Source organism: Phoenix dactylifera, chromosome 9, assembly GCF_009389715.1.
Source record: "Phoenix dactylifera cultivar Barhee BC4 chromosome 9, palm_55x_up_171113_PBpolish2nd_filt_p, whole genome shotgun sequence".
Lineage (NCBI taxonomy): Eukaryota > Viridiplantae > Streptophyta > Magnoliopsida > Arecales > Arecaceae > Phoenix > Phoenix dactylifera.
In genome coordinates, this window is record NC_052400.1 from 11,490,516 (window position 1) to 11,513,372 (window position 22,857).

At 37.6% G+C, this 22,857-nt stretch overlaps 2 protein-coding genes and 1 pseudogene across 2 annotated transcripts; all 3 read right to left on the reverse strand.

The window, feature by feature from the left end:
- Nucleotides 1-192: 192 nt before the first annotated feature.
- Nucleotides 193-8,694, reverse strand: LOC103699463 (annotated as a pseudogene).
- LOC103701742 (pentatricopeptide repeat-containing protein At1g62260, mitochondrial) lies at nucleotides 8,406-12,468 on the reverse strand. Its single transcript, XM_026802544.2, has 2 exons — nucleotides 11,986-12,468; nucleotides 8,406-11,380 (listed from the first exon to the last, which is right to left on the reverse strand). Exon 2 carries the CDS (start codon nucleotides 11,122-11,124, stop codon nucleotides 9,073-9,075), a length of 2,052 nt encoding a protein of 683 aa, XP_026658345.2. The 5' UTR covers nucleotides 11,125-11,380; nucleotides 11,986-12,468; the 3' UTR covers nucleotides 8,406-9,072.
- A 2,563-nt stretch (nucleotides 12,469-15,031) lies between these two features.
- On the reverse strand, nucleotides 15,032-19,969 carry LOC103701743 (lipoyl synthase, mitochondrial). Its single transcript, XM_008783903.4, has 4 exons — nucleotides 19,422-19,969; nucleotides 16,744-16,955; nucleotides 15,766-16,145; nucleotides 15,032-15,410 (listed from the first exon to the last, which is right to left on the reverse strand). Exons 1-4 carry the CDS (start codon nucleotides 19,871-19,873, stop codon nucleotides 15,285-15,287), a joined length of 1,170 nt encoding a protein of 389 aa, XP_008782125.2. The 5' UTR covers nucleotides 19,874-19,969; the 3' UTR covers nucleotides 15,032-15,284.
- Nucleotides 19,970-22,857: the final 2,888 nt, after the last annotated feature.

Below are 22,857 nucleotides of genomic sequence, written 5' to 3' on the forward strand. Positions count from 1 at the left end.
ATCAGCGAGCAACAAGAAGCCACCATAACAATGCCAACATACAATCATCGCATGATACTTGCTGCCATCATCATAACAGCATCGAACAACAAAATTATTAGAACAGGATAGAAACCGCATCAATTGCTCCCAAGAAAAACTTGGGAGTACTCTAAACAGAATGTCGTAAAAGATAATATTAGAATCACTTAATTCATCAAAACCAAAGCTCTCTCATGTGATAATACTCCAAGTCCATTCATAAGAAGATCAGTAGTATGTATCTCAAAATGACCTAGGACAAAAAAAACTGCAAGATACCGAAAAGCATATAATTGTTTTATCCGATGCAACCATCATGTAATAATAAAAGAGAAGCCCCAACCTACGCCACCATCGATCAAGCACCCAATTTTGCATCCAGACCCCAGACACAGAATTGGACTCACATCCACGAAGACGACGATAACTGATGACACTAAGACTACTAGCGACCCCATGCCCCACCAATGCTGAGCTCTTCTCGGTTCACTTCTTCTTTACTGCCGATTTGGTGACTTTGGCTCCCGTTGGATCCTTCTTCTCCACGCTCTCGATGACGCCCACTGCAACTGTCTGCCTCATGTCCCGGACAGCGAACCTCCCTAAAAGAAGATACGCAGAGAAAGTCTCCACAACCATGGGCTTGGTGGGAATCATTTTCACAAACCCAGCATCACCATTTTTCAGGAACTTTGGTTCCTTCTCCAGCTCCTTACCAGACTGCCTGTCAATTTTGGTCAATATCTCAGAGAACTTGACGGCGACGTGGGAGGTGTGGCAGTCAAGGACTGGGCATAACCATTCCCAATCTGCCCTGGATGGTTCATTATAATAACCTGCGAGGTGAAGCTAGCTGCCTCTTTGGCTGGGTCGTCCTTTGAGTTGGAGGCCACATACCCTCGCTTCAGATCCTTGACGGCAACATTCTTGACATTAAAGCCAACATTGTCTCCAGGAAGGGCCTCCTGGAGAGCCTCATGGTGCATCTCCACAGACTTGACTTCAGTTGTGAGACCAGAGGGGCCAAAAGTGACAACCATTCCAGGTTTCAGAATTCCAGTCTTAACACGCCCCACAGGAACAGTTCCGATGCCTCCAATTTTGTAGACATCCTAAAGGGGAAGGCGGAGGGGCTTGTCTGATGGACGCTTGGGTTCTTGAATCATGTCAAGTGCCTCAAGTAGGGTTGGGCCCTTGTACCAGTCAAGGTTGGTGGATCTCTCAATCATATTATCACCTTTGAAACCAGAAAATGGGACAAAGGGGATCTTTTCAGGGTTGTACCCAACTTTCTTGAGGTACGAAGAGACCTTCACAATTTCATCATACCTTGCCTTGGAATATTTCGGTGTGGTTGCATCCATCTGTCAACAGATGTATAAACTTCATTATCAATACATTAAATGAAGTAAAAACTTCTTTTGAGAAATATTAAACACGCATCCTTACCTTGTTGCAGCAACAGATCATCTGTTTAACTCCAAGGGTGAAAGCAAGAGGGCATGCTCACAAGTCTGACCATCCTTGGAAATTCCAGCTTCAAAACCACCAGTAGTGGAGTCAATAATGAGGACGGCACAGTCAACCTGAGAGGTTCCTGTAATCATATTCTTGATGAAGTCACGATCTCCAGGAGCATCAACAACCGTATAGTAGTATTTGGTGGTCTCGAACTTCCACAGCGCAATGTCAATGGTGATACCACGCTCGCGTTCAGCCTTAAGCTTGTCAAGCACCCAAGCATATTTAAATGACCTCTTGTTCATCTCAGCAGCTTCTTTCTCAAACCTCTCAATCACACGCTTGTCAATGCTGCCAAGATTGTAGATGAGATGTCCGGTGGTTGTGGATTTCCCGGAATCAACATGGCCAATGACCACAATGTTAATGTGAACCTTCTCCTTACCCATCGTTAAGTTTCGTTAAGTTCGCCCAGAACTACAATCTGCAAAATGATTAGGTCCTAATTACTAAACTATATGTATGATGCCAATAAAATGTCACATGGTTGTGAAGTCCATAAAAGGATTGAATTGTGTCAAATACAAGGTTAACAGATAAATTAAGAAAAAATTGCAACCGTTTGACTTAACAGGGGGAAAAATAATGAACCAAATGTATATTAAAAGGTCAGAAAATGGAAAAACTAAAAAACAATTATTCCTACTAGGAAGGGTGCAAGTGACACAGTATCAAGTTGAAATCAAAGCGGCAGATGCATGATCATGGAAGTAAGTCAGACTATCTGAGATTAAACTTGATGATGGACGGGAAACACTCAATATGACTTTAAGAATTAAATTTTACATATTCAAGTATGAAGGTCAGCAATTAGTCACTTATGTGGTAATCTTATTAATTCTCTAATGAAATTTTTATCAAGATTCCACAAATGTAATAGATTATCTCAAACTGAACAAAGCAAAAATTGATGCATCAGAAGCTTCAGATCCAACATAAGTTTTTATAGTAACAAAATTTTGATAAAGCAGGCCTAGATATTCATCCCCATGTATTCAAACAAATAATTTGAAACCTGGAAGAAGGAATCATGCATTGGATACGACAGAGCATGATGCATCAAACAATAAAAAATATAAGTGTTAAATATATCTACAGTTTTTAAGCAGATTCGATTAGTTTATCAAATATATAAGCAAAAGACCATATTGGTCCTTGTTTGAAAATTTCTTCGAATAATATTTTTTGTTGCTATTCACCAAAAAAACAGCAAGAAAGAAACGAAAGGCCAAGATATGGGTTTATCACACGTATAAGAAGCATACTGGATTTAAACACTGTAAGTTACAACTAGAAAAAGAATTTATATAAGAATAAATATTAATATTGTTATTTCTCTTTTCCTGCGATTTCGATTAATAAGACAAATTAGCGACAGGAAGAAGACTTCATATATCATATTCTAACATGCGTGACAAATTAGACAATAAGATCCCAGATCGCTCAGGCCTATTACAAATATACAAAACACAGAGAATAGAAAACAACAATCTTGAGACTGGTTTAGTCCCATGCGGATTCTAGGCTTAACGAAGCTGACAGCAACAAAACAAACCGCTCTTTACCACCAAAAACAACAGCTACCAGAAAATAAAAGAGGAGATTTTGAAAAGATAGATCAAAGCGGGTGTACCCTTGTTTCCTTCACAATTAATTCATCAATATTAGATGCAATCTCTGCCCTCACAAACCTAGCAAAATAAAAACCTTAACATCCACCATACATTCACAAATCTGCGACGATTCGTCTGCACGTTTAGACTCTTAAAGATCCATGCAGATTCCTCGGGTTGGGATCCAAACCACAACACTCTCTACCAACAAAGAAAAAGGATCTTAAAAAAAGGGGAGGAACTTAAACAGCACTCTAACAGGAAAAAAATAGCACATATTCTAGAGAATCCAGCGATTTGATCGAAAGAAAGGTGACAGATCTAGGAAAAAGATCTCACCGATTAGGGGATCGAAGAAGGGATCGGATCGGCTGCCGCCTCCACGACCGAGAGCTCTCGAAGAGTAGGGGTTCGAGGTGAGAAACCCTAGGGAGCAAAATCAATGGTATTTATACCAATAGATGTGAGTTCACGATCTAGCTTCCCAAGGATTTGGATAATTAGGAAAATTTGGAAGGGAGCAACAGCCCATTCTATTACATATGGACCCTTTTTTCCTATATAAAAAGAGGTAGATCAAAATTCACTTGACCGAATTTCAAGTTAGATCTGTACCAACCAAATAACAGGACTTTGGCATTGATAATCCCAGTTGTTGCATATAATCTACCATTTTAAACTACTAATATATAAAAAATTACATAATTTGGACACTCTAAACCTATAAATCGAGTGATCAAAAAATAAATAATTTAAATAATTTTTTTTATTACTTGATGCATCAACTAGAATTTACAAATCGGATGATTTTTTTTTATATGTAAGCAATTTAGAGATGACAGAATTTCCAGATGCATGCTTTTATGCAACAAAAACAAAAAAATAAGAATATTTTACTATTCATAATAAAAAAAATATCAAAGTTTATTCAAACGCATACAACAAATAATTAGTTTCCCTAATCAACATGCAGGTTGAAATCAACATGATCGATGTTCATAGCTCTCGTGGGATGTCTAGCAAGCTTTACAGTGACTCCAGTCACATGCAACTACAAGTAGGTAAATATGATGTGTGTGAAGATGGTTGATGGTTCTTGCTCCCACACTAATGTCTTAAATCTGGTAGAAAAGAAATATCCAGGTATACTAATTAGGCATGGAGAGAAAGAGCCAAGGTACAACAAAGCTTGTTTCTATCCATGTTGTGGATAACACTGGTTACGTGCCATTTTGATATGCATTATAACTTGGGAAATCTTCACACATGAAGCTTTCGATTGAGCATTTACAAGGCTGAGTGGCATTTGAATGTGAATCTCATTTTACAGTATATGTTTTAGTATTTTCCTCTTGGGTTGAAGCATGATTATTTCAGTATGTTGTTTTGTCCCTAATTCCCTTATTTCAACTTATCTCTTCAAATTAGAAGAATATAAAGAAGGAGATGAAGCTACAAACATAAATGTCATTACACCTGACACTTTAATGGTATTAACTCAAAATTAGCATGAAATAATATGAAAGGACAGCATGTTTTCAATTGTTTCCATTGACTGATTATAATAAATGTATCTTTATGTATTAAAAAGAAAAGCAAAACAAAAAAAAAAGTGAGTGACTTGATGGTGAACAGTTATAATATTATATAATATAGAAGATCGTATCTGTTCAACAACATTGTTGTCTTTGAGAGGAACTGCCTGCTTGTCTCTATTTCTGCTGACCTTTTTGTAAATTAGCTCTCTCGCACTGTCATAGGAAGTGGGGCCAAAAAGAAAATGAATGAGTGATATAATTAATATAAGGTAAAAGGATTAATAAACATATGGTTGAACCCATGCATACATGATGAATGGCTCTACACTGATTCTAACATGCTCAAAATTGCTTCCCTGGCCTTCACAAATACACCACCTAACACATGCCTCAACCTCCAAAGGTTTAAAATTTTTCTGCTGCTAGGATGCATATCCTTTGAGCTGACAATAAAAAGAAGAGGAGAAAAATCATTAAGTAGCAGAAAAGCCCACCAAATATAATGTTAAGTGAAAATGCAATATAAAAAGGAGGATTACAAGTTCCTAACTCACCCATGAATATGAAAATAGCAGTTCGGATTTACAATTGTCACTGGGTAATCTCCATAACTCTAACCTCTGCTTCATTTGAACGTTGTCCAACTACCAGAAATTGAGTAAAGAATGCAATTACTTTTACAAACAGCAGATGCCATGTGCTAACTTAGAAACCTATCATGAAAAGAAAATGCCAATTTATGTATGTGGGGCGGAATAATCATACCACAAAATATACCTAAGTTAACACTAACAATCCAAACAGCTTTATCTTTTATTTTCTCAACAGCAATTGAACTATTTTTTAATCTATACTCCTATAGGTTTTTTTAATTGCAAAAAGTCAGCGGAAAGTGGCTAGTCCTTATTTTCTGATTCCAATATTAGAACACAGGAATCACAAATAGTATGAACAGTTTTATTATTAAAACGCAAGAAAGCAATCATATTTGTGGAGTGAAACATCAGTAGAGAAGGAAAGAATTATTTAATGCTTCTAATCACAAACTCCAGTTTTATACAGGATTAGATGAGGTTCAGATTCAGACCGAGTCAAACCTTAAAACACTATAATGGCAGTGAATCCATTTCAGGAGTGCTAATTAGGAATGCTGATGAGAGGCAAAAGAAGATGTCAGAAGAAATAATGTGAAAAGTTAGGAATAGCAGTCAAACGTCTGTAATATTGGCAAGATTTTTTGAATAATAAGAAACATTTTGCAAGCAGTAAAGAAAAAGAGATCATTTGCTTGTCTCATGCATTCAAAATGCATTTATTACAAAAAAAGGCAAGTAGTATAACTTTTCTCATAATATTTTAAAAGGTCAACTGAGTCTTAAATAAATAATTTTGTTTAGCATTGAAGTCTTAATTCAAATTAAATAGGGAGATCCAGATGTTCTATATAGCTCTGAAGCAGGAAAATCACTTTATCATTGCATTCTTTGGCAAACTCCTCAGGCCTTTGGATGGCTACTTTCAAGTTTTCTTTGCTTCTTTTCTTTTCTTGTCTTGTCTTTCTTTTTTTTTGTGCTTCCAGTTATCCCTTCAGCCCACTCTTCATCGTTCTCTCTTTTCTTTAGAACTGTCTCATGCACATATATAAGGGGCTCTGGTTCCTCATCCACCATGATGGTATATTCTTCAGAGAAGCTTCTGTGAAAATGGTTTTCACAGAAATCTAACTTACAATGACAGAATTGACAAAAAAGGGAAGAGGGTTCTTTGATGAACTAGAATATTTAAAACAAAAGCTCAACAAGTAACAGGTGCAAAGAGTTGACATATTTCTGGCCAACAGATAGCTAGATAAACTTGTGAAAATACTCATATATTTATGAGGAAAAAAAAGTTCAAGAGATTTTCAACTGCAAGGAATATACCAGGATTTGTCATTATCGAACATAATGATATCCTGGGCCTATCCCACCTCGAATAACCAGGAATTTAGCTCTTAGACTTGGGGCAAAAGAGACCAAATCTCATTCCAAAAGTACCACATGCCACCCATTTCTCATCGATGCTTTAACTTTTCTGCAAGTAAATTTATAGACTTAGCATATAACCAGCAATAGTTCCGATCTGAAAATTAATATAGATCTGATCATACAACATGAACTATGTCTTGTGATACAAAAATCATTCATTTGTATTTAAGAAAGTGGACACTTGCGATAATATATCATAGGGTTAAATTCATCAATTTTAACTTTGATGAATGACCTTTAGTTACGATTGAAGAAAAACAGAAACTCTCCCCGCTGATGCTTTTCTGTATACATTAGGACTCTTGTCAAAGGCTCTTGATCTGCAGAATAATTTAGAATTTCCCTTTCCTAATAGTTTACTAGATCCGGACTCAAAATCATCAAGACTATCATCCTCTTCCTCTGTAATTCGATCAATAAGGTCATCCATCTTAAAAATAATTAAGCATGAGGTAATGAAATAATAATCTAATCAAAAGACAGCATACTAAGCCGCTAAACAAACACTATATCATTCAAAATAAAACAGAAAATTGTGTAGATGAGTATCTTTTAGTTCCCAGTAATTAATGAGCTAAAAACAACAACAATTATTCTCATAGATGACAATGTGTTCCATTAATTTCTGACCTACATAATTAGCCCTTTAAACTTATTTACAAATATTTTCCTTATACAATAATGTGGTGTGTGGGAAGGAAGCATAGCAATGTATGGCAATTATAAATATCACTCTAGAACTAAAAGCTAGAAGTACCATCATCATATTATACATCAGGGAATTAAGCACCTCGGACATTTGTATCTTAAACATACGTCATACACCAATGCTTGACAATGCTTGAGTTTCTGACAAAATAGTTTGCAAGTTGATGTCTTACTAGAGATGCCAGCATGGCATTATCTTATCTAGCACGTTTTGCTGCTATTTCAACTTTTTATTTTTTGATGAAAAGGAGGTTAAGGAGGAGAGCCCCCATAACCACCACCTTTACTAATGAATAAAACAATTACAGTTGGAATTCACAAGAAGAGAGAGTATTGAAAAGAAAAGAACAAAGGCAGTAAGACAACACATCTGAGAACAAAAGAGATGCAATACTTGGACATCATAATAAACAGAAGCTGAATAAAAACCATTCCACCTGCTGAGCCAATATAGAAATCAAAAGGGTAGAAGTAAAACCATGCCAACAAGATATAATTTCGCACTAAAGTGCATGAAACAGTGATAGATTGCCATCAAAGAGACCTGAAGGCTTCTTTTTCCACCAAAACAGAGCACAGAAACATTTTGATAGATTACTAGTAAGAGAAGTTCTGAAAGCTCCAGAAGGAGGGAAAGATGCTTAGCTTCAGAACCACTCATAAATAGAGCAAGATGATTTACAGAACCACTGTTTCAACTTTAACCCCCTTTCTTTGACAAAAAACACCTAGTTTGTGAACCTGAGACTTTTAAGTCACCCGACAACTGCAAGCTGGAAATTTTAAAGTGCAAGATCTAACATCTGTTCTCTTTTTCCTTTGGTAATAATCCATAGGTCGAAAATAATTAAACAAAGGCTAAAACAGTTCAGATGTTGGATAGGAATCAAATTTAAGCATCAAGCCATTAGACTTCATATTTCTAGGATTCATTGTTAAAATTTTATAAAATAAAAATCATATTATTCACCACAATATCAGAAAAACATGGAAATTTTGACTATTCAGTCATAACCTTCGTGTTACATGCATATTCCTAGAAAATATAAAGGTTTTAATCAAAAATTTTGAAAAAATAGGGAATCGCCAATCCAATATAACAAGAAAAAGAAGGAAAACATTTGGAATCTCAACAGTATGACTGAAAGAAAGAAATGGATGTATGGAAGAAGGCCTCACCAAGAAGGCATCGAAAGAGAGATTGCATTAGCTCCCACTTCCACTAATTTCAATTGAGGGAATTTGCAGAAGACCCCTCTTCAACTCCTTTCTGCACAGATGCCTCCACCTTCTCCAGTGAGACCTTCTGCTAATTCTTGGGCATATTCATATCCCTTATTACTTTGTGAAGCCCTTGTAAGAATGTAACTTATGTGCTAATTGCCGAAGAACAAGAATTTGTTACACATACTTTAGGATCTATTAGACTTGGTCCTTGATCGGATCTTCCTGTGCTAGATTTAGCATCCTTACACCACCTTTTCGGGTAGTATTTCTGTGGAAACTCCTTGATATTCATGGCATCAAATGCTTTTATAGCAATGACAACATTGAACATCAAAATGGTTAGACTATACGGATACAAATTCTTTTACAAACTCAATCAATCATTTATAATTATATCTTGGCACATTGCTATGCAACTCAATCAAGCTGCAAGTCTCTGATGACCCTATTGCTACTCTCTAATAATGAATATATCTGATTTGAAAGAGGATGAGACCTATCTCCGGAAATAAACATGTGAACACTGTCATGCATCTCTATCCAACTATAACCAGGCTGTTTTAAAACCCTATGTTTATCCATCATTTCCCTTAGTTTAATAGCATCATCCCACCTCCCCTCATCTGCATGCATGTTGTATAGGAGTACATATGGAGCAGAGCTCTCTGGTTCAATCTCCACCAAGGCCTTTGCAGCTACCCGAGCCAATTCCACATTATTGTGAACCCTACAAGCACCAAGCAAGGCTCCCCACACTGCCTTATCTGGTGGGACAGTCATGCTATTGATCACTTCCATTGCATCTTCAAGCTGCCCATGTCGGCCAATGAGGTCAACAAGTGAAGCATAATGTTCGACTCTTGGCACAATATTGAACTCATGAACCATGGAATCAAATTCCCTCCTTCCCTCATCCACTAATCCTGCATGGCCACAAGCATTCAACACAGATGTAAATGTTATGTGGGTTGGCCTCATCTTCCTCCTCTTCATATCTTCAAAGAGCTCAAGAGCCTCACTTGCAAACCCATGCTTTGCATAGCCTCCAATCATTGCATTCCATGAGACAACATCTCGCTGCATATCCCTTCCATCAAAAATAGCCATTGCATCCATCAAGTTCCCACACCGTGCATACATTGTAATGAGCGCATTATTTATTGGAATGTCTGCTACTATTGTCTTAGTAACAAGCTGGTGGATTTGAGTTCCTAAATGCAGTATGGCAAGCCCAGCACAAGCACTAAGCACCGAAGACAAGGTATGCCGGTCCGGTTTCTCTCTAACCACTTGCATCTTCGAGAACAACTCGATGGCTCCTTCATAGTCTCCATTTTGCTCATATCCAGCTATCATTGTATTCCAAGAGACGGTGCTCTTTTGAGGCATCCTATCGAAAAATTCTCGTGCTTGTTCCACCTCACCTTTCTGAGTAAACCCACATATCATCAAGTTCCATGACCTAACATCTGGATCTGGAAATTCTTGGAAGAGTGATTGTGCCTCATTCATCTCCTGTGCTTGCACGTACCCTGTGATCATTGTGTTCCATGAGAACAAGTCTCTTTCAGGCATCTCATCAAAGAGAGCTCTTGCCGAGCAAAGATCCCCAGCTTTCACATAACACATGATCATAGAATTCCATGACACGGCATTCCTCTCGAAACATTTGAAGCAGTGACGTGTTTTCTTTATTTCCTCACCTCCTTTTCTTTCTTGATAAGGTTGGTAAGGAATCAAATCGAATAGTCTTCGAGCTTCCTCAACCTTTCCTCTTTGGCCATAGCCTGCAATCATAGTGTTATAAGCATCAACAGCCCCTTCGATCTTGTTAATTGTCCCACTCTGAATGAGAATTTCTTCAGCCATTTCCAGTCTGCCATTCCGAATGAGACCTGATACTAGAGCATTCAAGGATGCTGCATCCCGAACTGGCATACTCTCAAACAACTCAGTTGCCCTTCTAACATCACCAACTCCAAGAAAGCCAGTGATCATGGTGTTCCAGGAGATGACATTCTTCTCTGGCATTGTATCAAAGAGGTGCATCGCCTCGCCCATCCTCCCATTCCTCGCATACCCACTGATCATGGTGTTCCATGACACAGTATCCTTTAGTGGCATCTGATCAAACAGGTGGCGTCCCTCCTTGAGCTCCCCACCATCCCTGGAGAGGGCATAGCCAGAGAGCATGGAGTTATAGGATACGACATCTCTCTGCGGCATTTCATTGAAGAGCCTCCGGGCAAGAGCAAGCTCGCAGTGGCGGACATAGCCAGTAAGCATGGAGTTCCAGGTGATGACATTGCGGTGGGGGAGGGCATCGAAGACCCGCCTCGCCTCATGGAGGCGGCCGCTCTGGATGAGCTTGGAGAGGGCCTGGTTCTGCCGACGAAGGAGGTTGGGTTTGTCGCCGGAGCGAGCAGTGGCAATAGCACGGTGGGTGGCAAAGTGCATCCACCTCCTCATGCTCTTTTCTTTCTATTCACTTTTCCTTGGATTTTGGGAAAGGTTTAAGAAAGAGAAGGCATTTACATCATTTAGAATTGGATGGCTAATGGTGCAAAGGATGATATTGGATGAACCGAGTAACCACATAACCAATACAGGTAAGACCTCTATCTATAACTTCCACGTCAATTTCTGGTTCCATATTTCCGAAGTTCTTCCTTGCAAATACCTTCATCTACAAAATTAGACATGCAGGCTTAGTTTGTCGCCAAACCTGCATATGCAGGGATACAAAATCACACTGATGAGAATCAAGAAGCAATATAACGTAAGATGCATATATGGAAAATGGCATTATATAAAAACTAGTTAATTCACATAATCTTTACTAAGTTATTTATCCAAAAAAAATCATTTTTTCGAGGCAACAAAGGTGATACCTCACAACTACTGAATCCCATTATAAGAAGAAAGAAATATGAGAGAAAAGTTTCAAGAATTCATTACGCATGGACTACTGAACTTATGGGAAGATTAAATGATTGATTCGCAGCAGCTTTAATTTCTCTAATTAAAAAATTGCTGCTCAAAAAATTTCATGATGCATATCATAGATAGCTTTATTCAAATGACCCAAAAAGGGTTGCCATAGTTCCATTACCAAACTATGCAAACAATCATGCTTATTTTTTTTCCAAACACCAACTTCATAGAAAGTGGATTCAACCACACTTAAACCATTGATCTTTAAGTTTTAATCAGTTAAACCCAAACAAATTACCACCACATCATCAAAAATTCCAAATGCAGTATAATAAAAAAAAAAAACCTAATGCCACGAGAAACAGAGTTTTTTAAAAAGTGAGATAAAAGAGAGACCGGTCGGAGTCGGGACGTGGGAGCGGGAGGCGACAGCGAACTATCGAAAAAGCCGAAGGGCTCTGACGAGGGCCGTGGCGGCTGGAAGGCTTGGGACGGGCTCGGGATGGGGCTCGTCGGAGGTTAGCGTTTGAGGCCTTGAGAGGAAGAGGGAGGAAGAGAGCTGGTTTGAGACGGACGGACGGAGGCTGTGGAGCTCGGAATTTGCCCTCCGGCCTAATTTTTTTAATATATATCAAGATCGGGTCCGACGAGCCCGTTCTCAGCTTTGTCCGTCGATCTAATCGCGTGCATCTTACAGTAAGCCGAGGGATCCAAGGCCCGCGCCGAATAATCCCGCGAAAAATTTCTGAACTACTTCAAAATTTTCAATTTCATCCTAAATTTTAATTTAGTACAACCACATCAGTCAACTTTTAAGTCCGTTCAATTTAGATTATTACTATAAATTTCATCCAGCCACCACAATAAGATTATCACATGATATCATATGACCTAAAAGTTTATGATAGTCAGATAAAATTTCTAGCCAGAATCAAAATTGAATAAATATAAAAATTTGATAATTTAATTGGACCGCATTAAAGTTCAAAAAAAATTAAAAAATTAAATAATTTAAAATTTTTAGATGATTATTTCTTCATCAAAATGGTTCCCCGCACAGAGGTTATAGACCTTTTCGAATAGAACATGATTCTAAACCTACATCATATAAGTTAATTTGATTGATTTTGGCTGCTAAATATCGAAGTGTCAAATGAATTACCCAATTAGTAGTTTGATAATATTTAACTGTAAACTTGGACCATAGAAATTGCGGATGGGCCATCCCTTTTTTTTCTCCGAGGGTGGGGGTCATAAATGAAAGGAAATTAGTGAATCAGAGCTCCCGCCCGCTCAAAAAAAATAGTAAAATTGGCTGACCAATTAGCTGATTACTTGCCTTCCAGCAAGATGCGCAAAGACTAAAAGGAGTATAGAGAAGAACCCTAATATTCCACCGATAAGGGTGATTAGAATACCCATCTATCACATCTCTTTTTTTTCAATGAAATAAGTGGTCACTTGCCGTCGTTTTGCTAAAAATCAAAAACTCGTACAGTAAAATTCGATTTGTGCAATCCATTATGAGCACTTTGGCAAGTGCAAATGCATGTGTAGATAAGCATGGATGGGGATAACAATGTCGAGAAATCAATTATCATGACTTTTTTTAAAAAAGAAAAAAGATGTAAGAAGTAGTTTAGAGGGGTTTTATAAGCCAAATACATGATGAACGCTTCTAACTCGACAAACAATAACAACGGCAGGAGATGAAGAGCAACCACCAGAACATTATGTGATGCAATGTGTAGAAATATAGAATGGAATATCGTGAAAACACATAGACTTTTTCTCTATAGGATGGTGGTTATGACTTATGCATGGATACTTCGAAACTTCACATGAATGAACTTTTAAGAATCTAAGTTCGGCAATGGAACAAATATCATTTCTCTACAAATTATATATATATATATATATATATATATATATATATATATATATATATATATATATATATTCATGCCATATTTCTCACAAAAATATATATTCTACATTTTAATTTGTAGCAAATGTCAGAAAATTGAATTAGACAAGAGCCAGGTAAAGCAGCAGCAGCAGCAGCAGCAGCAGCACCAAAAAAAAAAAAGGTTATGTTTAACTTATATAAGAACCACTAAAACAGAGACTAGAATAATATTTTTATGCCATATTTTTTAAAAAAATATATTCATGATATATAACTAATGAAACATTACTTTGAAAATTGTGAGGGAGAAAATCATAATAGAGTTGACGTTGACCTTACGGCTAGTTGCTTATCCCTTTAGTATATATAGTTGGGATTAATGAAATTTAGCAATACTACAAATCTAGTATTGAGAAAAGAGGAAAAAAATGATACATGGGTGTGGCTATAAAAAATATCTTAAATCAGGTAAATGCTTAATCAGCAAATCATTGTTAAAGTGTTAACTAAAGTATATATGTGCAACCTACAAAAGTTACGGTGCTAAAAAAATTGTAATGCAGTTACTTGTTGGTGGCTTCTATGAAATAATACCAACCAGCAATTTTGAGGTAGTCTGGTCAAATTTAATATAGAAGGATTTGCTTTCAGTTGCATGGAAAGTTTTCCATCAAACACATTATGCTAAGATGAAATACTTACTTATCGGGGGCTTCTTTAAAATAAAAATAGCAAGCAAATTACATGTCAAGACCAGAAAAGATTTGGGTGTTTTCTGGGTAGAAGAAAAGGAGAAAAACTCTCTACAATCTCAGGAAACTACAACCAGCAGCATACATTGTACAAAAGTAATCATGGGAGGGAAACCAGAGAACCACTTAACAGGCCCATTTAGGTCAGCAGCTAAGTTTGGCAGGCAATCAGTAACTTGGTTGCTTTCTCTAAGAGAGTAGGAAACCCGAATATCATTATAATACAGGCTGCCCTAGGTCTCCTCGCCCTTCAATTCGTTGATAACACTATTGCAGTCATCTTCCATCCAAACAAACCTCACCTGGAAGTGCCAAACAAGAAGTTGCAAAACCTTCTATTGGTGGGAAGAGCACCTCCCTACCAAATAAATTAGGTACTAAAATGCAATACCATTACTTATCAGAGGCTTTTGTGAAATAATACTAACCTGCAATTTTGCTGTTCACCAGCTCCGTCACGCCATGAGACCAGATCAAACTTGAAAAAGAAAGTACTTGTAAACCTCAGTTGCAGATAGATGTTCCTTACAGGTATATATCATATTGAGCATGGTAGTTGCACATAGGCCAATCTCATACTAAGGATACAAGACAAATACATAACCACAAAAACAAGCCATTAACACTAATAGATGGCACTACACTCACCTTCAAACCCATGCTTCGAGACAGGTATAGAGGCGACTCAATGTGGCATACCAAGAAATCATATAGGAGCTGATACTTATTCAAAGTGAACTATGACTGGGTAAGTCTGGAAGAAAGATGCAGAGAAAAATGATGGGAGTTGAAAGATAGTTTTATTACAGGAAATTATTAGCTGTATTATTCCAGCTTTAATGAATGAAGTGTATGTGAATATTGTAGTGAATGAAGTTACATAATATAAATGTGCATACACAAGAGCTGCATCCATAAAGGATTGTATGCAGTGACAAAGATGATAATATTGCCTGAATCAAACTACAATATGGATCAAAAAAGCAAATGAAATAACATGGTTATGGAAAGTGGCTTGTAGAGAACTTCTAGGCTTAAGACCCATGATGTGGATCCATAGAAGCCTTTGCTCGATCAGCATCAATCATGGACTTGATATAAAATTCACCTGCTTTATACGAGGACCGGACCATAGGACCAGATGCAACATATCGGAATCCCTGCAACAGAAGCATCATATAGGTCATATTTCAAATGCATATATACCTTAATTTTATGCCTGACAAGTCTAATAATGTGTTCGAAAGTATGCATGCAATCAAGCCTGAAATGTGTTTGCAGGTAGTTAAATTAGTCCGTATTGTTAAATTTGTTAAACATTGATTTCCTACAAAGAAGGCAAAAAAGAAAAATTTCTGCTATTTAGTTTTAAGTTCGCTAATTCAGTCTTCATAAAAATGTGTAGTCGCAAACAAGTGGGACTAACATTAAGTAATTATTCATCTTGTTCAGACTCAACATCAAAGTGATTATCTGATCAATAAGCATGCAAACTGTATGTCCAAGAGAAAATACCATTTCCATGCCAAGAGAACGGTACTTGTCAAATGCTTCTGGGGTAACATATTCAGAGACCTGCATATGCCGCTTTGATGGTCTCATGTACTGACCAAAGGTCATGACATCGACTCCAGCTGCCCTCACTTTCTCCATTGTACTAATCACTTGATCAGGTGTTTCCCCACAACCTAGCATTATTGAAGTCTTTGTCAGAGTGCCAGGAGGAGCATATTCTTTTGCCATTTTAAGGACGTCGATTGATTGCTTGAAATTAGCACGATGATCTCGCACCATGCTCTGCAGCTCTTCAACTGTCTCAATGTTGTGAGCAAAAACATCTAACCCAGATTTTGCAACTGTCCCCACACAGCTGGGGTCTCCTCGAAAATCAGGAACTGCATAATCATGAATACAGACAAATCAAGGATGCAGAAATCCAAAGGAGTGATTTAAAAACCCAAATCAAAAGTAGATCATGATGGAGCTTTCAAGTTGCATATAGAAGCTGAGCAGAAAACAATCATTTGACTATGCATGAGATAACACACCAAGCATTTGAAGACCGTAAAGGAACAATAGGTTTTCACAAGTCACAAAAACAGCATGTCCTCAGCTATTTTCTAGAAGATGAGGCAATCAAACAGCAGAAAGCTATTTTTCTCCAGTACATTGCAGCATAGCAAGAATTTTTTATGCACAAGAAAAATTTAGTGCTACCCTCTTTTCTTCCTCTTCTCTAATTAATGATGACCAAAATAATTGCAAGGACATGAAACTATGGAGGTCAGAGGACTCAGCAATGCTGCTCAGTATTATCAGAAGAATTAGAGAATGGATATGGTCATGTAATACATTCACGCCCAAGCTGCAAGGTGGTTGTGTATCTAGATATCCATTCTCGTGATATTAGTGGCTTCTAAATGGGTAGGCATCCATTTAAATTTATTTAAAACGGTCATACTTTAAATTACATAAAGCATAAACGATTCATACCGAGTGCTTCTATTAGCATCTTTGGTTTCAGATACTTTAATTTTTGCACTGTTTCAGCAAAATGTCCACTTCCTTGATCAGGCAAGTCATCGCGGTCGACGCTAGTGATCACCACGTAATCCAAACCCCATGAGGCAATTGCTTCAGCAACATTAGAGGGTTCATTTGGATCTGGTGGAGGGGGAGTGCGTGATGTCTTTACATTACAAAATCTGAAAATGTGTAAGACAAAAACATTGGGATTTAGAATATCTGGAAAAATAATGAAAAAAAAAATCAGATTTTTCAGCTCCAGGCCAGCAACACATGCAAAACCAGATCAGTAACAGAATTCATATAACATTATGTCTAAAGCTGGAGATAATATAATACTATCTCTAATATGAGCAAATATGAAAGGCCAAATGTAGAAAAAGCCAATTTTTACCATATATATCTGACATCCGATATCATGAAATTAAAAAACTAATTGATTAGTAGCAGTAATAGTCATGCCCACTTCACACAAACCATTGGACATCAAAATTGTAGCTGAATTTTATTATCAAATTAACATAGCCTTCAAAAAATTCTCATAAGTTTCTCCTCTTCTTGTGATGAAACTTGTAGCAGGGTTTTTCAATTGTCAAATATGGAAAATAGTGCTCCAGGAAGTTTTATGATTTAAAGGCGAAGCTAAAGTTGAGATAATACACTTCTGAACCATTTAGAGCAAATACAAGACCAAATTCCAGCATACAATTGCTGTTTTGGAAAAAGGTTCCCTAAAAATCCGCTTTTAGTCTCGAGTGGCTCTCCCTCAGCACAAAAGATAACATGAAGCATGTGCCACTAAATTTTTTGTTTGGTTATTATCATCCCCACATATATAAATGGAATCCCACTTTGTGTAGCAAGTGAACTGATCCTAATAAAATATAATAATAATAATTATAATTTTTTTCCCTGTTACTAGAGGTGCTCTTGATGGTTTTCCATCCTCAATGTAAAACAGACTCTATTCTCTGTTACCCTGTTGCCTTGGAGAGGCAAGCAATCCATTATGAATTCCTATATTTAAGAATTGAATGTGCACCACAAAATAAGTCGTTAGCCTTTATTATAGCAATTTTTCTATTTGTCATTCAATTGCACTGAGATTAAAAGGTTGATGGTTGAAAGAAAAGGTTTTGCTCGAATCATTTATAAAAGTAGAGCACTGCACATGAACATAAATCATTGTTCTGATTTATAAATGATAATATAAGTTTTCAAAAGCAGGTTATTGCAAGTAGCAAATTCTACAGCTTGATTATCCTAATGCATAGCCAAGAGACCTTACAGGCAATAGCAAATGTTGCAGTAGTACTTTCTAAAACCTACTATCTGTCCACCGACCATACGGGTTTCATGACAGGTCTCTCTTTTGTCCAAATTTGGGCACGAACCTTACAAGGTTGATGTCAGGCTTACATCCGGCAACTAAAACCACTCAATCATTCCATTTAGCAATCCAATTAAGAGTTGAGCTCTATAGCTGACCCCATATTTGGTGAGAAAACACTTGGATCATGATCATGATGTTTCCAATTTCCATTCAATCTATCTTAGATTTTCTGCTCTTCTTTTGCAATCCCTTCGAGATTGATCCGAGAACATTTCCTTATCTTAGATCTCTTCTATGCAAGATCATATTAGATCTCATCTATACAAGATTGTATTATTTAAGATAGCTGACCAACACTGATCCTCAAACGGTGTAGGTCCTGCAATTCCTTTGCCTTGCTCAATCATAACCATGTCATTGTGTCATCTGCCAAATGCCCACCTCGGCACTATCATTTTTGCATAGCAGACTTATGTCCTGGACCCTCTAAATTGGCTGACATTCTAACCAAGCAATAGTGCCAACCTCATAGCAATTTTATGAAAGTAACACACAAGTGATAAAAGTATGTGACAATTACAAGACATCCTATATGCATCCCTTCACCATATGTGTCTTCAGAAGTCACAGAGCCCCACGCATATTACCTTGCAAAGCAATATATTACACTTTCTTCAAGTTAACAAGAATCATAGGCAGATTCTGTTTCTTTTTTCCATCAGTTGCCAGGCCAAGGAATAGACCTTTGGTTGACCTGGTTAACATAGAAGCAAATTGATTACAATATGCTGCTATCCATTATCCTATTCTTGCTCCATCACCCCTCCAAAAGCTGACAGAACTACACACAGTTTAATCCTTAAATCAAGAAAAATTGCGCACATTTGTACAAATATATATCATCGTATATTTTTGTAGCCCCATTTGTATTTCCCATGATCCTCATGCTACCTTTGCAATCTTCTCTACCATGTTTAAAATGTTAACCGAACACTGATTCTCATGTACCCAATCTGATCCTCGGACAGGCCCAGTTTTGTACATGTAATGTTCAGCCATTCACTAAATTAAGATGAAGATTCATGCCAAAATCAACAGAAAAACTATCATGATTTATACTCAATTTCTTCAACACCTTTAACAATTATTATAATCAATTAAAAAGTTTACTTTTCTTCATCTCAAACTGTTTCTTATATTCGTTTTACGGTCTCGTATAATGTGAAAAAACAGCCAAATCCAACCAAAAAAAAAACACACACACACCCAAGGAAAAAAATGAGGATATGGATAGAATTTCAGAAAATCTCACCTACAGCCACGAGTACAGGTGTCCCCGAGGATCATGATAGTGGCGGTGGCCGTCCCGGTCTCCCCACCGGACCAGCACTCCCCGAGATTGGGGCACCTGGCCTCCTCGCACACGGTGTGGAGCTTGAGCTCCCTCAGCTTCGCCTTGATGGCCGCGTACTTGGCCCCCCCTGGGATCGTCTCCTTCATCCATTTCGGCTTCGGGAGCGGCTGCTTCTTCGTCCCGACCTCCACCGAGTAGACGAAGTCCGAGAGGGAGGGGGAGTCCGCGGCGAGGCGCCGCCGTAGGTCAGAGAGGGTCCGGGCCGGCGGCGGAGGGGCAGAGGAGGAGCCTAGGGTTTGGGCAGAGGGGTCCCGATCTAGGGTTTGGAGGATGGAAGTAGTGGAGAAGAGGGCTCGGCGGCAGTGGAGGGATCGCGCGATGGAGAGGAAGACGCGCGGGCGATGCATCATGTCCGCCCCTTCGACGACTCTTCCGCCCTCTTCTCTTCCTCTATCTTCCCCTCTGTTCTGGGATGTGAGAGGCTCTGCGTTGCAACGCGTGTAGGTGGGATGGCTGTTTTTTTTTTTTTTCTCCTTTGTTTTTTCTTTTAAATATTATTATTATTATTTACATCAGCTACTCACACTAATTCCGCATGGGCACAACCAGCTAAATTAATGAGGATAAGATGGCTTTCGCATAGCCATAAGCATACTAAGAAGCGACCACTATGATCGGAGTTGGTAGCAAATAATGGACGACTCCAACGTTCGCTAATTGATTTTTGTATTATCATGACATACTGCTATTAAGGAGCCATTTGTTAAAAAAAAAAAGAGGCTCACTAAAAGAAAAAAAAGAGTGATCAGTCTCCTCATTCAAACATTTCTAGTTTGCAAACAAGGTTGAGAGGTGAAGCTCCAGTAAAAATATTCATGTCTCAATATTCTCGCTCTGTTGACATTGCTGACTTTGGTATTTGAAATATTGTAAGTGAAAATATCGCATCTAATTTTAGGGGCATAACAGGTATTTTATACAAATTTTTTTGAAAATATAGATATTCAACCAAACATAAGTCAATTTGGAAAATGTGCTTTTTATGCCACTTTCCAATGATAAACTAAATATGCAAAAATTATTTTCTTATGTATGATATAACTAGAAAACACATTCCAATGAGGAAAATTTTTTCTAGCAAACTAAATGAATCCTAAGTATTTACAACAAGTTGAGTAATACCGCTGGATAAATTCTGCATAAAATATTTTTTTGTTATTGATTTTGTAAGATTTCTTTTTTATTACCAGTATGTATTCAAGAATTTTCCTATCCTAGGTCTAAATATAATTACATACTTACTGATTTTTAGATGCATATATTTTGAATAACTGATATATATTTGTCTAGATTACTGCCCATCTCATACGCTCACAGCATCATTTTGTAATAGAAATTAATTTTCATATAAAAGTAATAATTAAAAATATGCAAAATCTACTAATGGATTAGAGTAAAGTTTGTGCAATGCACTCAAACCATACAACATAAAAAGATAAAAATGCTTCCTTTGAGTGTAGGATCGGACTTTGAGGTAAAGAGGTCTAACACAATAATTTGCAATTTGCGAGTGGGTTTGGTCCAATGCGCAATGGCTCATTTGGTAGCCATAAATCCTAACTATTTTTATTTTACCAAAAAAAAAGAGTACTAATTGTTTTTGTATTGAAAAAATATCCACTTTAGTATACATCGTGATGTATTAAAACGACCATGGTGCATTCAGGCCCTACCTAAGATCACCCACTCCTTTCGTATTGTATAAATTCTCAACAGTTATGAAAGACGAGTTGGACGGGATCATTGAATGGATGGCGGAATGTGGAGGGGTATCGACTCTTCTTCTTCTTCTTTTTTCTAAAACGGATGATTCATACAATTCTAGTACATATATTTTTCACGATGATCTTCCATCCATGAATCATGAATGAATGGTTGAAGGATCAACCCATCCAATCTTGAATTAGCTAAGAAATCAAGACTTGTGCATCCACTGTGTAATGTTTTTAACATGACATTTCTACATTCCTTCGGGAAATCCCTTATCATCATGCACATCTCACTTGATTGTTAAGCTAATAGTTGCACAGGTACAGAGGGGAATGGAGAAAGTAAAAAGAGCAACATAGATAGCAAGAGATTGAGGAGAGCAAGGAAGCAAGGCGAGTAGTGTTGCAGATGGTTTGGACCTCAGGTCATGGTATGGTTCAACCCAATCACAATACAACAAGGCCCGGTTTAAATTCATTGTTTAGACTTAATACAATCATTCGGATTGGAAATACGGCCTGTCCGAGAAAAGAAGGATGACATATCTTGTGCTGACGCTAGCCGAGTTTAAAACATGTTACTGGTTGAGTCTGGAAATAAATATAGACAAGTCAAGTATAGATTATATTTTTCAATCTAACATGTCCTGTAAACCTGTCAGCTGACTAGGTTTAAATTAGGTCGTATATCTTCCTGACTGGACCTGTTCATGGGCCTGATAGCCCGCCCAGCCTGCTAAAGCCCAAAGGCTTTCAACAAAGCATAGGCTTGGATTTTAAGCTTGGCAGGCCAGACCACGCCTGAAAAATGAGCCCATCTAATAACTAGGTCGAACTCGGATTTAAATCAGTCTGGCCTTGAGCCTGGTCTAGCTCAAATGCTAGGTTACCACCACCCCCTCCTCCTCCCCTATCTCCCCTTAAGCACGAGAACCAGCCCCAAGCCTGATTAAGTATTGAGCTTATGCTTGGGTCAGGCCCGAAGGCCTGGCCGGCCGACGTGAGTCTGACTAATTTTCACTATATCTCGGGCTGAACACGGTCCGAACCTAATCTAGCTCGCCTAATAAGCAAATCTATTCCTTACCAACCCAATTCAACTTACACCTTGTATTTGTTACATGAATATTAAGGTTAGTAAAAGTCCAATCACATCCTTGAAAATGATATCATCAACAACAATTATATTTTCTTATAATCTCTATTTCGCAAAGGTTTGACGAGCGGCCCTCTTGAGCTGAACTTATCTATTTTTATGTTATTATTTTCTTGTAGAAGTATAAAAAATAATTTATCCTTTTTTTTCTATATTGGATTAAACCTAGATCAACTCAACCCAAATACTATAACATTGAATTTGCTATGGATTTAGGTTATGGGTGACTATGCTGCATGAAAGGAACCCTGTAGAATTATTTATCCCATAAGAGATCAAAGTAACACAATAGAAAGCATGAATTAGAAACAAATAAGCAAAAACCTGGGAACTGATCAGCAAAGGGCTTAAATATAAGCTAACACTAATAGGAAGGCTTTCTTCCTAACCATAGCTTCGAACCATGGTCCTAAGCAACTTCTCACTGCTTAAAAATTCATGAAGAATCTTAAGAGAAAATTTTATTAGT